This window comes from Thalassophryne amazonica, chromosome 18 (genome assembly GCF_902500255.1).
Source record: "Thalassophryne amazonica chromosome 18, fThaAma1.1, whole genome shotgun sequence".
NCBI lineage: Eukaryota > Metazoa > Chordata > Actinopteri > Batrachoidiformes > Batrachoididae > Thalassophryne > Thalassophryne amazonica.
The window spans coordinates 64,612,722-64,630,379 of NC_047120.1; the positions used below are offsets into that span (position 1 = coordinate 64,612,722).

A 17,658-nucleotide genomic window follows, 5' to 3' on the forward strand; every position below is an offset into this window, starting at 1 on the left:
CAACATAATTATTGTAAATGATTACAAAATTAAAATTGTTATTTTTTTGTATTATTTCAGTCAGGATCTGTTTATTTTTCATGATTGAAACAATGTTATTGATCCCTCAAAGGGCAATTCATTGATTTTCTTTTGCTAAAATCTTTATTTTTCTTGTCTGAATAATTTTCATTCATTCAGTCGTTGCAGCCAGAGTTAAAAGTCATCATTAGAGTAGAAGAAACTACCTCTCTGTCTTGAGCGTGATCCATTGCAAAATATGCCGGCATTCCAGCTGCTAGCATTCCCAGTATGATCGCCTCGATGTAGACCAGAGTGAAAGAGGTTTCATCTGAGATTTGCTGAGAAATTTAAATATTTGTAATATTCAAACATCATTGTGTGGGGGGCAAACATGCATTATATTTACATAAACAAATCAAATTAAATGTGACATCTTACATTATCGAAAGGTTTGGTCCAAGCCTGAATCTGTCCGGTGCCATTCAAACCTCGAAGAAGAGCATTGCTCAGGATATTCACGGCCATCGGCAAAGAGTGGACTGCAGTGCTGTTGAACACAACACTGTATCTGAAGCCCTGTTAACAGGCAGCGCACAAAGTGTTAAAGAACCATACATCAAGCTCTCAACCAGAACGTCAAGCAGCACGTCCCCATCCAATGCACCTGACCTTACTAGATCCGGTCACGTTGAAGGCAGCACTGTGGGGCGCCGCAGCCATGTAGTCACCGTGCTTCATCAACTCGACTTTGATGTCCTGAGACTCGAGGTTGTGGATGAAGTCGGAAATATCAGATTCTGTTGGGTAAAGATAAACAATGTCAACACCAGAGGGAGAAAAAGGCACTGAAAGGAATTTAAAAGCAAATGTGCCGAAATGCTCGTAGTATCGATGCTGGCGGGATCTCAGTGCACATAACGATAGTCTGAATCTGCTAAGAGTAGGATTAATCATTTTTTAAAAAGATTATATACGAGATGGCCTGCAGTTTGTTGTTTTCTTCCAGTGCACAAACTAGATCATTGGGAACGTTGGCAGTAGACTGACCTGAAGAGTTCTGAACCAAGAGGCTGGTGGCGTGCCGCCGGGATGCCTGGTGCCTTCGGAGAAGGTAGATGGGCAGGAACTGTCGCTCTGGAGGGTGGAACTGGATGTTGCCTGTGATCACAGACAGAACCAGCACAGTGACCACAAACACCAGGAACAAGGCCAGTCTGTGGGAGAGAGGACACGGTGAAGGAACTGTGACTCGAAAACTCAGAGGAAGAAATTCTTTAGAATTGAAAAAACCCCCAAAAAAAAACAAGCAAGCAAACAACAACAACAACAAAAAACAAACAAACAACCAAACAACTTTTTTGACAACAATGATCACAGCCATCGTCACTCATCATCCACTTCATTAAGTACGCCGGCTTGATAATGCAAACATCAGCAATGCATGACATACACACAACCACACAAAGCTGGGGGCGTGCCGAACAAAGTGGCACTGAGTGCACATCACTGATTGCTGGTACAGATAAACCCCATTAACTTGCATTATTGCTTAACTTGCGGTTGATTTGTGGACCCCAAATAGTTAAGAGAACTGTATTTAAAAAAATTAAAAAATTCAACATTTTTTGTCAAACTGTATTCTTTTTGGGGCAAGTGTGAGTATAAATTTGCGCCTGCTCCACGCACGGGGGCAGGCTTGTGTATAAATTCCGGCCCAATCTAAACCGAATCAGATCATTCTTTTATTGTCATAGCGTCCATGTTGTCTCCAGCAAGTTCTAAGAAGATCATGTTGATGATGTTGATGAATCTTATAATGCTTTTATTTCAACTGTCTCCAGGTTATATGACAAACATTGTCCTCTTGTTAACAAAAGGCACAGAAATCGAGATTGTCATAAACTATGGATAACTAAGGGACTTCAGAATGCATGTAAAAAGAAGAACTTGTTAACAAGTAAACAATTTATAAAATTAAGAACAAAGGAAGCTGAAACTAAATACAAAATATATAAGAATAAATTAATTAATATTATGAAATTTTCTAAGAAAATATATAGTGAGTTACTGGGTATAAATAGAAACAACATCAAAAACACATGGAATATTATAAATGATATAATAAATAAGAGTAAAAATGTTAGAGATTATCCTTCATTTTTTCATTTAAATAGTAACAATATGATTAATGACAACAAGTCTATTGCTAACCACTTTAATGAATATTTTGTTAATGTTGGGAAAAATCTTGCTAGTAGTATTGACTCATCGAATAACAACTTCTGGGTCAATAATACATCATTTAATAAATCTATGTCAATGTTTATTGGTGGCACTGATGAGAGAGAAATAATTGATTTGGTGTACGGTTCCAAAAGTAAGACTGACTGTAAGTAAGACTGATTTTAACAGTTTGGATATGGCTTTATTGAAAAAAAAATATTGATTGTGTAGTAAAACCTTTCAATTACATTTGCAATTTGTCACTGAGCACTGGTACATTTCCCTCTCAAATGAAAATAGCCAAAGTAATACCTCTGTTTAAATCCGGCAATAAACACACCTTTTCTAATTATAGACCCATTTCACTTTTGCCACAATTTTCCAAAATTTTAGAAAGAATTTTTGCTAAGAGACTGCAGGACTATTTATCAAAATACGACATACTCTGCGAAGAACAATACGGATTCAGAAAGTCTCGGACTACATCACTTGCTGTGATGGATTTGGTGGAAAATATAGCGACTGCAATTGATAATAATACACAGTAAGCATTTTCTTTGATTTAAAGAAAGCAATTGACACAGTTAATCATGGAATACTATTATCTAAACTGCAGCAATATGGAATCAGAGGTCTTGCATATGATTGGATTAATAGTTATTTACATTGTAGATTTCAGTATGTTCACTTTAACAATATCAATTCTGAACCCCGGAAATTACGTGCGGTGTGCCGCAGGGATCAGTATTGGGTCCATTGTTATTTTTACTGTATATTAATGATATAAGCTGGGTGTCGAGATCACTGAGGTGTGTCCTTTTTGCTGATGACACAACTGTGTTTTGCAGTGGTGATAATGTCGAACAGCTTCTGGACATGGTGGAGAACGAATTGGGAAAGTTCAAGGCTTGGTTTGATGCTAATAAATTGTCACTCCACCTTGGGAAAACTAAATGTATTATATTTGGAAATAAACAATTACCTAAATTTAAAAATTTGACTATAAACAATATGGAAATTGAGGTAGTAATAGAGAATAAATTCCTTGGTGTTATAATTGACAATAAACTAAGTTGGAAAGTACATATAAACTATATTAAATCAAAAATGTCCAAATCTATCGCCATCTTGTATAAAGCCAAAGACACACTATCAGGGGAAGGGTTACTTACTTTATACCATTCATTAATAGCACCATACATGACATATTGCATTGAGTTGTGGGGAAAAACTTATAAATCAAATCAAATCACTAATCAAATATTCCTTCTACAAAAACGAGCCATACGTATCATCTGCAATAAACATTTATGTGAACCAACTCATTCCCTATTTATTTCTTTGAACGTAATAAAATTTAGAGACATGGTGGAGTACACTACACTATAGATTTTGTTTAAAGCAAAAAACCAAGCCTTGCCGAGACATGTCCAGAGGCTGTTCGAAATTAGGGATTCTGAGTATAGTTTACGTGGCTGTGTATTATTTAAGAAACCATTAATTTGCACTAATATAAAAGGTTTTTGCGTATCCGTGACAGGGGTGAAGATGTGGAATGAGTCTCCTATTGAGATCAAAACGTGTGGTACTCTGGCATGTTTTAAGCGACTCTGCAAAAAAGTAATTGTTTCAAAATACTGTAGTTGGATTCGTTGTGAAGTGACTGTGTCAAGTATGTAATGTTAGCTTGTATGTAAGTATGCATGCTTAGGTATATGTGGGTAAGACCTGTAACATGACTGGGAAGCATATGTGATGGTATATGTACAAGCATTTGTGTGTGTGTGTGTGTGTGTGTGTGTGTGTATATATATATATATATATATATATATATATATATATATATATATATATATGTGTTTGCATACGTGTGTGTGTGTGTGTGTGTGAATCTAATTACTAGTGAGTGTATTTATTGATTTCGTGGAATAAGGGGTGGGTCTTGATAAGTTATGCTTCTACTCACCCCCTTTCGGTCACATGGGTTTTGATTTTGGTCAGTTTTGGATTATTGTATTTTGTTTTCTGTTTTGCTGTATTGTTGTTTTGTTTTGTGTTTGTAAATATTGTATTTCTTTTTTATTCAACCATGTGTGTCGAAATAAAATAATAAAATTCGAAATAAATAATTCAAAGATCATGTCCGGTCACGGGAAGGATCTAAAGAGGAAGATCACATCCAGATTAAAAAAAAAACAAAACTTTGAATCGTCCAGAATTGTCTGCACTGACAAAGCCCTCATCGCTGAAATACAAAAGCCCAAGGAGGAAGAAGATTCCAAACTCACTCCAGATGAAGAAATCATGCTTCAAATGGCTGAAACTATTGTAATATGGCAAGGTAAGCAGATTAACTTTTTTTGGGGTCATCTTCATTAACTCGCACTTTTGGCTAAGTAGCGGGTTGATTTTGTAGACCCCAACTTGAGCGGTTAACGGGGTTTACCTGTATTTGCAACAATCCCAAATCAGCAACAAGATACTCAGCTGTTTTAGCACTAATCTGTCCCCTGTTGGACAAACTCAAATCCTTAAACTTCAAGCACAGTTATTAATATGTATGAAAAGTGACACGTGATGTGCCACAGTGAAACTGACACTTATGACTTTGGGCTTCAGTAAAGGTTACCGCTTCTACTCACGTGTAAATAAAAGCCTTCCTCTCTCTGCGCATGTTGAGCATGTGCAGCCATGCCACGGTGCTGAACTGCTGCCGCCACAGCGCGTGACCAGAGACGGCGCCCGACCTGCTGTCCGAGAATGTCAGCAGCCGCTGGTCGGTATCATCCAGCGACGAGTTGTCGCACTCATCATCTGCTTGTTCCTGATTAAACACGCTGTAATCTGGAGATGGAAAACATTTAGACAAGTGGAAGGCAGTTTAACGTGTCGTTTCTTCTAACGACTCTCACGGCTTGCTCACCAGCTTGGTCCACTTCAGCCTCTGCCTCCAGTCGAAGGAAAACATCCTCTAGTGTTGTCATGGAGACGCCGTAGTTAGTAATTCCCAGACTAGTTTGAGTGTCCAGTTCCAAGAACAAACCTGTAGAAGACGAATCACCGCTTGTCTTCTGGGTGTTTTAATCAACCTGAAGGATCAATGATGTGTTCTGACCTGGAAACATGTCCATGCTCTCAAAAGGCAGCGTGAACGTCAACTCTGCGCCATGCTGCTGAGACAACTCCGCCTTCGGAACGTGCTGCTTCACCAGCGACGTGATCATTTCAGCTACACATGTGTCACTGACTGACATTCTGAAGGAGCATAAACAGAAAATTACTCACAGTAATATGCTTTTCTTACAGCTGCAGCAGCCTGGATATCTGATTTTAAATGGTAACGTCCTCCATAGGTTTGACCTCTGAGCTTCATGTGTAATTATGAGCTATGAGTGACTTGCCTGAGATGGTAACCGACACCACACTTGACCTTGAGGTACAGGGAGGAGCCGACACACTTCAGCTTCCCCTGAGAGATCACAGCTTTACGATCTGCAGACAAAAGCATCAAACGGTTACAAAGAACTCATTCTGTGCAAGTCAATGCTGAGACAGCTGGAAGCCAACCAGTCACATGACAGGAAGCGTTCATACCAGCCAGGATGTCGGCCTCGTCCATGTAGTGAGTGGTGAGGACGGTGACCTTGCCGGCTCTGCGGTTCTGCAAGAGAGACCACACCTGGTGTCTAGAGCACGGATCCATTCCTGCCGTCGGTTCATCCAACAGCAGAATCTGGAGAGAACAAAAGGAATGCACAGTGCAGAATCAGTAGATGCAAGTGTCTTCAAGAGTTTACAGTCAGTGAGGACAGAACATGAAATGTGGATGGATTTGTTTTTTGGAGGGGGATGTTTTAAAGCCAAGACGTTTATTTTAGTTTCTCCCATTGTTCTGGGGGTCACTATCAGAAAGTCTACTGGGGTTTGTTTCAATCATGTATTTGTTAGAGGCTATATATCATGAGAAGGATTTGTCTTAGTTTGGTCTTAGCACACTTGCCGTAGCTGATGATGTCATATCACATTTTCCACAAGTGAACCAGAGGGGATATGGAGTGTGTGTTCATGCACAAATGTGAGTCAAACCTTCATGCGTAGTACTAGACCACTGAATATTGTTGCTGTTCATTTATTCTGGTTCTTATTGTTGGAGTTATTCCTGGGGGATTTAAGTTTGTCCTTAATTTTCCAATGTGAATGCTCAGAGCACAAGGTCATAGTGGAATAATTGTTGCTAATATAACTTACTTACCTCAGGGTTTTTTGTGATAAGGGCCACATTTTTGGTTATTAATCAGTGGTTAAGTGGAGGGCGAGTGGGACATTTGTACAGAAGCACATCTGTATGACACGTTCACAGGGCTGCACCTTGTGGCCATTTTCAGCACTGCAGTCATGTTTGGCTTCAAATGGGCTCGGTTTGCCACACAGCATTCCAGATGATTTGCGGACGGTCATGCTGGATTACAGTGGCAAATATCCGTAAAACTCAATTTGCGACCATAAAATCCAGCATGAACGTCCGCAAATCAGACAACAGGGTTATTCCCATTCTAAACCAATTCCACTGTTTGCACGGTTTATTTTTGTTAATTCGGTTGGCGAATCGTTGTCAAAGGGTGTGGTCAGCTCGACAAAGCTTACTGTTGCAACAGCGTCGTCATGCCAAACTGGAAATTCTGTCAGCAGACCCACAGATTTCTCCATCTCGTCAAACCACTTAAATCCATGCATTTCGACATTGTCGTCGCTGGACTAGCTTCTGTTGTTCTTAGCTGACAGTGCCATAATTGACACCTGCGCAGCAACGTGGTCAGGGCATGGTGTTATACATCAAATGTGGAATGGTCAAATATTTTGCCACCGTCTACTCAATATTTCATGGTCTGAAATCTCACACGATTAATCAATCAATCAGATTTTTGGAAAAAAATGTAATTGGATTAGAATTGTCCTCTGAGCCTAATTCCTGTTACTGAAGACTAATTTGTATTATATTTCTGTTGCAGAACCACATACAACCCACCAGGGTTCTAGCTAGAACCATTTTAGTGGCACGTAAATTACATGACTTAGGATCATGGCCAGGGGTGCAGGGGATCCCGGAGGGAGTCAAGGGGGCAGAGCCCCCTGAAGCTATAGAGTTTTACACCTCTAAAATGTTATAGGCAAGCCCCATTTTAATCATATTTACTGATCCATTGACTTCAACAATGGATCAGTAAAGTTTCTATTGGCTTGATCTCTCTCTGCCCTACTCTCTGCCTGGAGTCCAGGGGCTATCAAACCAGTATTCCAAAGATTCACTAACAGTCACCAAAGAAGAACAGATATAAATCTGCATGTTGATCTGGCAAAAGATTTATGCCAATATATTGTTATTCCCCTTTTTTTGGTTGGCTATTCAATTTGTCTGTGTGCAGGAGTCGAAATACATTTTTTAACCTACTTGCACTGGTGCTAGTAACAAAAACAAACAAAACAAAAAAAAAAAATACTTGCACCAAAAAAAAGTTACTTGCACAACCAAAAGTCAGTCTTATATGAACCTTAAAACTCCTCCTCTGATGTGTCAGACTCTTCCTCTCTGGGGAGAGTTTGAGGGGAAAGCAGCAGCAGAAGACTTTTTTTTTTTTTTTTACGTGCGCGTGAGCGAATCGTTCGTGAAGATTATTTTATTTATTAACTACACAGATGTATAATAAAACAAATGGTGACTGGTTTATAACACAATTATGACAGGGTTTAAGGGGAGAGAGAGCGAGGAACTACGGAGCCCTGGAAGTGTCATTGCAAAATGTTTTGCATGTTTTATATTGTGCGCATGTTTTAAGCATCATTTAAGTAAAACAAGGGCACGATCTACTTAAACGTGGCCACAATTTGTAAAGCGTGCACTCAACATTGTCTTGACACATAAATGTTGGCTATTAGCCAACAAACCAGGAGACAGTGTAATACATTTCCCCATTAGAAATGGATCTGGTCAGGGTATATATCATGGTTTGGGCGCACAAGGACATACAGAGAACTCCAGCTGCCCAGCATGGCATCATCTGGAGTTTAAGCACATTAAAAAGGATGCTGATGGCGAAGCGTCTCCCCGTCGTGAGGATGATAATTTAGGTCATATTATGAAGTTCATTTTGAACGAAAGGAAAACGTGCCCACGTTTTATTAATTCGATGGCTCAATTAAAGGAAAACGTGTGCTCAATTAAAGGAAAACGTGCGCACAAATTATCATGGCCGGGGGGGGGGGGGGGGGGGGGGTCACTTTAAGTGACCTCTCCCGGGTTCTGTAAAGGAACTGCAGTGGCAGCCAGTTTTTTTTTCCACATGCGCTCGCGAACTAATCGTCCATGAAGATAATTTTATTAACTACACAGATGTATTATAAAAAAAAATGGTGACTGGTTTGTAACACAATGATGAGAGTTTGAGGGCAGAGAGGGAGAGGAACCGCAGCAGCAGCCAGTATTTTTTTTTCTTTTCTTTGTTTACATGTGTGCGCGCAAACACAACAAAGAGCACAGCAACTCGCTCTGTGTGTGAGAGTCATAAAACGCAGGGAAGACAAAGACAACACACTGGAAATTCTTTTTTTTCCTTATTTATTCCTTTACTGGTTCATTCTACTTGGACAAAGTTACTTGCACCAGTGCTAGTGCAGTATAAAATTACGTGCACCGCTCGAATAATACATGCACTAACTAGCACATGCACGTACTATTTCGACCCCTAGTGTGTGTGTTATCTGCTGTTGCTTGATTGTTTGTTCCCTTGTTTTTATATACAGGTGTTCAAAAACACACACACAAGACTAGATGCCCGTCCTGATGTAACTCCACATTGTGTTAAGAGCAGTCATCGCTGGTCTTGAACCAATTAACTTGTTTTGGAAGCAAGCACAATGACCACTCACACCACCACGCTAGCTTAAGATCAGGAGTTCAAACGGGAAACTCAACTGATTGCAGGTCTCTAAAGATGGGGGTTGTGCTCATTTAAAAGTTACAATACCTTTGGATCTCCCAGGATGGCAATGCCCACAGACAGTTTCCTCTTCTGGCCTCCACTCAGGTTCTTAGCCTGAGCAGTCATGATCTTCTCCAAGTCCAGATCCTTTAGTACTTTAGTCACCTAGAGGGGAACAAAAAGACTTAAGATTCCTGACTAAAAAAGGGAAAATTATTTTTTTTCATTCAAATATTTTTAGTCAAAATGGACATGAAATATAATTAAAAATAAATCTATAGTAGAGAAGCTTGAATCTTCGACTGGACTGGGTTGCTTGATGCGAGGACGTTTCGCTTCAAATCGCAGAAGCTTCCTCAGCTAAAATTCTTGTTCTGGTGGTCTGACTTCTGTCTTGACTCTTGTAGAGAAGAATAATCAAGAAGTCAGAAAAGCTGGAGTTTTAAACCTAACCAGACCCCTCCTACCGAGAGGCAGACTGCTATAGGCTGGTGACTAAACAATAGCTCTAATTAGCACCTATTGTGCTCTAGTTAACACCCTCCTAATGACAAGGCAGCTGTCCGTCTCCTGATGGCTCCCTTGACGACTCTGCTGATGACGTGAATGACTCATTACCATGAACAAAAGACTGAAACTGCTTTGACCTGAGTACCCCATTGTAAACAGGGTATAAAGCGTGTCTCAGACCCCCTCCCCGGTTAAGGCTAGGTTTCAAACGTTTCACAAAGAATGCCTCCTTGACCCCTCTCTCAAACCATTTCTTCTCTCTGGCTAATATTTTAACTTCCCTGTCCTCAAACGTGCGGTTAGTGTCTTTAAGGTGGAGATGAACTGCAGACTGAGGTCCAGTGGCGCCCTCTCTGCGGTGCTGGTATAGCCTTTTGTGTAAAGGTTGCTTAGTCTCACCTATGTAGTGTTCATTACAGTTTTCCTGACATCTGATAGAATACACTACATTGCTCTGTAACTAGGTATCCTGTCCTTAGGGTGAACTAATTTCTGTCTCAATGTGTTAACCGGTTTAAAGTAAACTGGGATTTTGTGCTGTCTGAAGATCCTCTGTAGTTTTTCCCCTACTCTTGCTAAATAAGGGAGAGACACTCTTCTTCTTGTCTCCGTCTCTTGTCTATCTGGTCAATGGGGTACTCGGGTCAAAGCAGTTTCAGTCTTTTGTTCATGGTAATGAGTCATTCACGTCATCAGCAGAGTCGTCAAGGGAGCCATCAGGAGAGGGACAGCTGCCCTGTCATTAGGAGGGTGTTAACTAGAGCACAATAGGTGCTAATTAGAGCTATTGTTTAGTCACCAGCCTATAGCAGTCTGCCTCTCGGTAGGAGGGGTCTGGTTAGGTTTAAAACTCCAGCTTTTGTGACTTCTTGATTATTCTTCTCTACAAGAGTCAAGACAGAAGTCAGATCACCAGAGCAAGAATTTTAGCTGAGGAAGCTTCTGCGATTTGAAGCGAAACGTCCTCGCGTCAAGCAACCCAGTCCAGTCGAAGATTCAAGCTTCTCTACTATGGAAACCACCTGGACAACTGAGAGCCTACACAGAAATAAAAATAAATATGTAAGAAACACCTCTTATGCTGTTAAGTCGTAGGAGAGGCCAGAAAGCACTGCAGTGTTTGATCAATTCCCTAAAATGTGCTGAATACGTCACTTGTGTAGGATAAATAATCCTCACTATTTCATTTCCTTTACTAGTACAGTATTTGGAGCACAGATGATGATGTTGCTTTCAGACAGACAGTACTGCATGTCACATGACATGGCCCTCTGACTGATGAATGCATTCATGAGGCAAAAGTTGCCGTCAGCAACACTCAGATTTTAAGGACTTCTGTGGTACTTTAGATTTACCCTCTTTGGTGATACTTGAGGTAAATCACATTATTTTCATACACAGCTAACTAAAGACATGTCTCATTGTGGAATTACTTCAGAAAAATACAAACTAGAGCCATTTGGAAAGTGATGACATCGCTAGCGCACCTCAGCATCAATGTCTGCAGGCAGTATCCCTTTGATGGCAGCAAATATCCTCAGGTGCTCCTCCACAGTGAGCACATCAAAGATGATATTGAACTGAGGGCAAATTCCCACCAGCTGCTTCATGTCTGGACCATCTGCGAGTTCTGCAACAGGGCAGCCGTAGATGGTAGCTGAGCCATCAGTGGGCGGACAGATGCCGCACAGGATATTCATGAGAGTGGACTTTCCAGCACCACTATGTCCGAGGAGAGCCGTAATCTGACCTTCATAGATGTCAAAAGTCAAACCTAAGAAGAAGCAGCATAAAGAAGACTTTAAGGCTGGAGAAGATGTTTCTGCACCCACATGCAACAACAGAAGTCCAGCAGTGCCACTGCATGATGACTCATAATTACAGTTTGGTTATTTTCTGTACATTATTCTGAATTGTAATTACTTCTGTGCCTGTATGGTAAATAAACAATTAAAATCCTCAGTTAAATGTTTAATTGTTAACTTAATTTTTTTTTAAAGAACTGGCACACTCCTATGTGTATTTTCTAAAACCCTGCGTACCTGCCGGTGTTCCGTCTTCTCAGGATTATAGCGTGTCCTCAAGATAAAGACAGTGTGTTGGCCACCGGGCTTTGTTTTACTATAAAATGCTTCTGTGGAATAGTTTGCTGATTGGGATACGCCCTACCAGGCATCAGATAGCCAGCTACGATAAGTTGGCCACAGGAGGAGATAGATGTCACTGATGCCAAGGCACGCAACCTCCTCACAATGCACAGAGGTTTCCACCCAAAATCCAGTGCCATGAGGCTCTGTGAGCAACGCAAGGAGGGAGGGCAAGGATAAGTGAGGGTCAGAGTCACAATACAGGATGGGGAGCATCCAAGGATACATCAGAAAGATGCTCCACACCCCCCATATTCACCTGCTACAGGAATCCCTCAGGCAGCTGAAGACAGGTGGTGATACCATGGAAGACCAAGCCCTTCCATGAGATGTACTGTTGATAGAAAGAGGAAGTGGCTGACATCAAGAAGACCTACCAGTGGCTACAGAAGGACACCATAGAGGCTCTGATCATGGCAGCACAAGAACAAGCCCTAAGCACCAGATCCATAGATGAAGGAGACAACCACAGCCAACAGGACCCAAGTTGCAGGCTGTGCAAATGTGCCCCAGAGACAGTCAAGCACATAGTAACAGGATGCAAGATGCAAGCTGGGACAGCGTACACTGAGAGGCACAGCCAACTGTCGGGAATCGTGTACAGGAACGTCTGTGCTGTATACGAATTAGAATTCTCCAAGTCCCAATGGGAGACGCCACCAGAGGTGGTTGAGAAAGAAAGAAATGTAGCAGATGTAGAAGGTAAAGTCCAAAGTGGTCTAGTGGTAATAGGCGCACAAGAGCTGTAACACCCAAGTTGGTAGAGCGACTCCAGCAGATTCCAGGCACAACATCCAAAAGCTAAGACACTGCACAGAATCCTCTCTCTCATATACATACACTATATATATATATATATATATATATATATATATATATATATATATATATATATATATATATATATATATATATATATATATATATATATACATATACATACACACACACATACATATATGCATCATGGGAAACCCCCCCAGCAGTCTAAGTCTATAGCAGCATAACTAAGAGATGGTTCAGGGTCACCTGATCCAGCCCTAACTATAAGCTTTTTCAAAAAGGAAAGTTTTAAGATTAATCTTAAATCAGAATCAGAATTTCTTTATTGTCCCGTAAAGGGAAATTAATGTTGCAGCAGGAGCACACAAAGGACAAGATACACAAAGATAACAATATCAACAGTGAAAATAAGACCCAATTAAAAGTCTAAAATCAAACAAGGAAGGAAACAAAGGAATAAACTTAATAATAATAACTAACTAAGTAACCTTTATCACTAAACTTAGTAATAAAAGTAAAACTTAATAATAATAATAATAGTAATAAAATAAAAACAATACCCATACAATGTTAAATATTCAATCCAGAGTCCATGCCAAAAACGCAATATGTGGATGTGCAAATAAGCAATAGTAGTGCAAAATAAACAACATCAAAGGCTAATTGCCATTGAGTAATAAAATTGCACTAGGAATAAACGAGACCTGAAATCTTTTAGTCCTCCTCATAGGAGCCCTAAAACGACGGCCTGAGGGCAGAAGCTCAAACTCTTTTTCAGTGGATGATTAGAACAATCCAGAACAGCATTAGCCTGTCTGTTATAGATGGACATTACCCCGGCCTGCTGACTGCCTGAGATTTTTCCAGCAGTTTTGACAAGACTGCCAAGATGACTCTTATTTAGACAATTCAAATTTCCAAACCAAGCAACAATACAAAAAGTCAAAACTGATTCAATAAAACTTCTATAAAAAAAGAGTCATCATCTCAGAAGAAACCTGGAAGGTTCTCATCTTCCTCAAAAAGAACAATCTTTGCTGAACCTTTTTGGAGATAACATCAACATGAGGTTCAAAGCAAAGTTTATTATCAAGGACCACACCCAGATATTTATAGCTCTCCACCATCTCAACATCAACATTTTTAAGAACAGTTGGTGATGGAAAACAGGTAGACTTCCTAAAATCAATAATCATATCTTTAGTTTTTGACACATTCAATTCTAGAAAAGACTCCTCACACCAAGAGACAAAGTCATCAACAGCAGGCCCGTGGTCCTGCTCATCTCCCTGAAGAAGACTGACAATAACTGTATCATCAGCAAACTTTAAGATGTGTCTATTACTGACACTGCTGCGGCACTCATTGGTGTACAAAATAAAGAGCAGGGGTGACAAGCAGCAACCCTGAGGAGAGCCAGTAGAAGAGGGGAGCACACGAGAAAGAACACCATTGACTCTCACACACTGTGACCTATGAGTTAAAAAGTCAGTTATCCAACTAATCAGGTGAGGATCAAGTTTAAAATTATGGAAGAGCCTATCAGCAAGCAAAAAGGGTTGGATGGTATTGAATGCTGAGGAAAAGTCTATAAATAAGAGTCTGGCATGTGTCTTCTGCCCCTCCAAATGCCTAAACAAAAAGTGCAGTAATGTTACCACTGCATCCTCGACACCTCTGCCAGCTCGGTATGCAAACTGCAGTGGGTCAAGCTGTTGTTCAACATGCAACAAAATTTCTGATCTGATAATCTTCTCAAAAGTTTTCATTACTAAAGAAGTCAAAGCTATGGGCCTGAAATCATTAAATACTTTGGGGGAGCCACTCTTTGCTATTGGAACAATAACCGAATGTTTCCAAAGTAGAGAGGGTGTCTGTCTCCCTAATCCGAATTAGCCCCAGCCCCAACAGAAGACTGCCCCTACCTGAGCCTGGTTCTGCTGGAGGTTTCTTCCTGTTAAAAGGGAGTTTTCCTTCCCACTGTGTCCAAGTGCTTGCTCATAGGGGGTCGTTTCGACCGTTGGGGTTTTTCTGTAATTATTGTATGGCTTTTGCCTTACAATATAAAGCGCCTTGGGATGACTGTTCGTTGTGATTTGGGGCTATATAAATAAAATTGATTTGATATACATATACACACATATACATACACACAAGTCACGGTTTGGTTCATATTTATGAAGGTGTGGATCATTCTATTTTTTCATATTTGTGGTTAGACATCAGGGTTCCGTACTTACATACAATAGCTTTAATCAGCAAGCAGCATGAGAGCTGCTGACTGCCACAAACACTGAGACAGTGTGAATGTAAACTTTCTTTTTTCATTAAACGTTAGATTCCATCTCCTATCATTTGTGTTTCACACTGCCTTTAGTTTTGGTTTGTTTTTATGTCGCCGGATGGTCTTCAAAATTTAGTCAATTCAAGTTTGTTTTACTTTAGCACAAATGACAGCACCGCAAAACTTCACTCTGCACAGATTTCAAGTCATTGCACACAGTGTGACTCTTCAATTAATTTATCTGTGAAATTTTACACCATTTCATAGAACACAACTTTTGTCATAAGTTGGTGGCGTTTTCTGTTTCAACTCGAAAGACTGACCTCATACGGGGACAGTGACTCAGCACAAATGCGTATCAGTACTCTTTCATGTTTACGTTGATATTTCTGAATAAAAAGGGAAATTAACCAATTTCATTAATGTGTCAAAGCATCTGGGTTAAACAATCCCATCACTGGCTTGATGATATGCCTGTGATTTATGGGAACAAATACACATGTATCAATAAACATATTGTGCAGCGTCGTACCATGTATTCTGTGTATGGTTCTGTGCACTTAACAGTTACGTGTGTACTGTATGATTCAATACAAATATATGTGTTGTGACACCCCTAATATATACATATACACACACACAGACAAGGGTATTATTTATTTAGTATATACACAGGAAAATACTTTTTGTATAATTTGGTACTAAAAAAGTGTAATACAAAGGAAATTCTAATTCTAATTATAACTGTAGTATGTATGTATATATATATATATATATATATATATATATATATATATATATATATACATACATACATATATATACACACATATACATACATACATATACACACACACACACACACACACATATACATACGAGGGTAGGCTGAAAAGTTCTAAGGCTCACTATAATGCAGTTAATATATAAATAAAATATTTGTGTAATTTGTAATTTTACAAATTGCTACATAACTAAAATTGTCATCCATTTAGCATATACAAGAATTATTTTTTTCTATGTCAGCACTAAAAAGAGCTATATAAATAAAATTATCATTACCACCATCATGTGTTATGTATATAGAATACAATATTTGTTACAACTTTAAACTGTTTATTTTTATTTGTCTTTTCAAAATAGTTCTATAATTTGGCTTTATTTTAATATCACTGTGTAAAATAATTTAGAAACAGAAGCACTCTTTTTAATATGATTCAGACCTAAGAGCAAATATTTTTAGTGACCTCTTTCTTTCTATTTGAGAGGTTTGAGGCTGATATGAAGCTTGAAGTGGTTGGGACTCACCTCTCAGAGCCTCCACAGTGGTGTCCTTCTCTTTGTAAACTTTACAGATGTTGCTGATGCTGCCAGAGTGGAGCAGACAAATGATTAAAAAAAGCATGAGACTCAGAAAACAGTGAAGCTGAGAGAACAGCCGTGTGGTTTTTAGCTGCTTTATTTATAAAAAAAAAAAAAAAAAAAAAGGACGACTGGGTTCTTTTGAGGCATTTTCTTTTTGTCCAAGTCTGGAGTACAAATAGTAACATTAGGAGGAAAAGCCTGTAGGTGAGTGGCCAAGGATGGACTTTTAAGAATTTAGTCAACTCAAAAGTCACACACCCATGACATATACCTTAAATGAAAGCTTGTCATCTCTACATCTGTTTGGCCCACGCTATCGACACAATAGACAATACAGGAAATTATGGGACATCATATTCATCCGCAAGTCGAACATCATCTGTACGAATTTGTGTTGCAGACTGCAAACTTTTAATGCCTTGTGACGACACTTTTGTCAATTTTGTTTTCATTAGCTCTTGACAAATTATGCATTTTGTTAAGTCTGTTCCTGACTTGAAATGTTTTGAAGGTGGCTCTAACTTTAATGGGCTGGCGCAGTCACCACAGTTACCTTCACCAGGATTGGACAGTTTCAGGTATTACCTAATTATAACTGCAAAGGTTTCAGGAATAAATGACTGCAAAAAGCAAATATTTTCAACAAGACAATATTAAGACATCAATGCATTATCAACAAAAGAAGATAGTCAACAGTCAAGGGGTGGGAGGGAGACACATCACACCAGCCAAAAAATATATACACAGAGAAAATAACGATATTATATGGAAAAACTAGCAGGGATATTGATTTTTTTACACTATCACTCGTGCATCTCGATGTAAAAATGAATCAATGATCACAACTCTCAAGTGCATGTGACATGCCAATTTAGAGTGTTTAATGTATCTCACCTAAAGAGGGTTTTGAATTTGGAGAAAGCTCTTTTATAATGTACAATTATAAAAGGAAGTATCAGGAAACATTTTCAGGAAGTATGTTGGATCACTTCCTCTGCAAAGAACTTGTATTTTTAGGGTGTATACATTTAAGGTACCTTAAAATAAATCAATAAATGGAATATTCCATCAGTTTCAGGTATCAACGGAAAGAATAAGGAGTCATCTTTCCAATTAAATCACTAAAAATATCAGCTAAGGAAATGGAAGCAAACTGTCAAAAAATACAGAAATATATTCCAAATTAAAGCTTGTGAAACATTAAACTTTTTTTTTTGCTAGTTACCATATTTATGGACAAATGCCACACAAAACACACCATCTGTGGCAACCACAACATGTGTTTTTGGATTCAGTATATAAATTGTATTTTAGGGCATTTTTCCAGATCTGCCGCTCAGCTTCTGAGCACTCAGTCAACATCAGA

General features: G+C 39.3%; 1 protein-coding gene across 1 annotated transcript in view; it reads right to left on the reverse strand.

Moving 5' to 3' along the window:
• The window catches only part of abca5 (ATP-binding cassette, sub-family A (ABC1), member 5), a 46,333-nt gene that overhangs the window by 12,554 nt on the left and 16,121 nt on the right, over positions 1–17,658 (reverse strand). Inside the window, exons 11-22 of the mRNA XM_034194481.1 lie at positions 16,236–16,294; positions 11,201–11,487; positions 9,249–9,368; positions 5,821–5,959; positions 5,628–5,718; positions 5,342–5,481; positions 5,150–5,269; positions 4,869–5,070; positions 1,051–1,217; positions 673–800; positions 442–579; positions 228–341 (exon numbers count right to left, since the gene is read on the reverse strand). Coding sequence (XP_034050372.1) covers positions 228–341; positions 442–579; positions 673–800; positions 1,051–1,217; positions 4,869–5,070; positions 5,150–5,269; positions 5,342–5,481; positions 5,628–5,718; positions 5,821–5,959; positions 9,249–9,368; positions 11,201–11,487; positions 16,236–16,294 — 1,705 coding nt within the window. The remainder of the gene's footprint in view (positions 1–227; positions 342–441; positions 580–672; positions 801–1,050; positions 1,218–4,868; positions 5,071–5,149; positions 5,270–5,341; positions 5,482–5,627; positions 5,719–5,820; positions 5,960–9,248; positions 9,369–11,200; positions 11,488–16,235; positions 16,295–17,658) is intronic.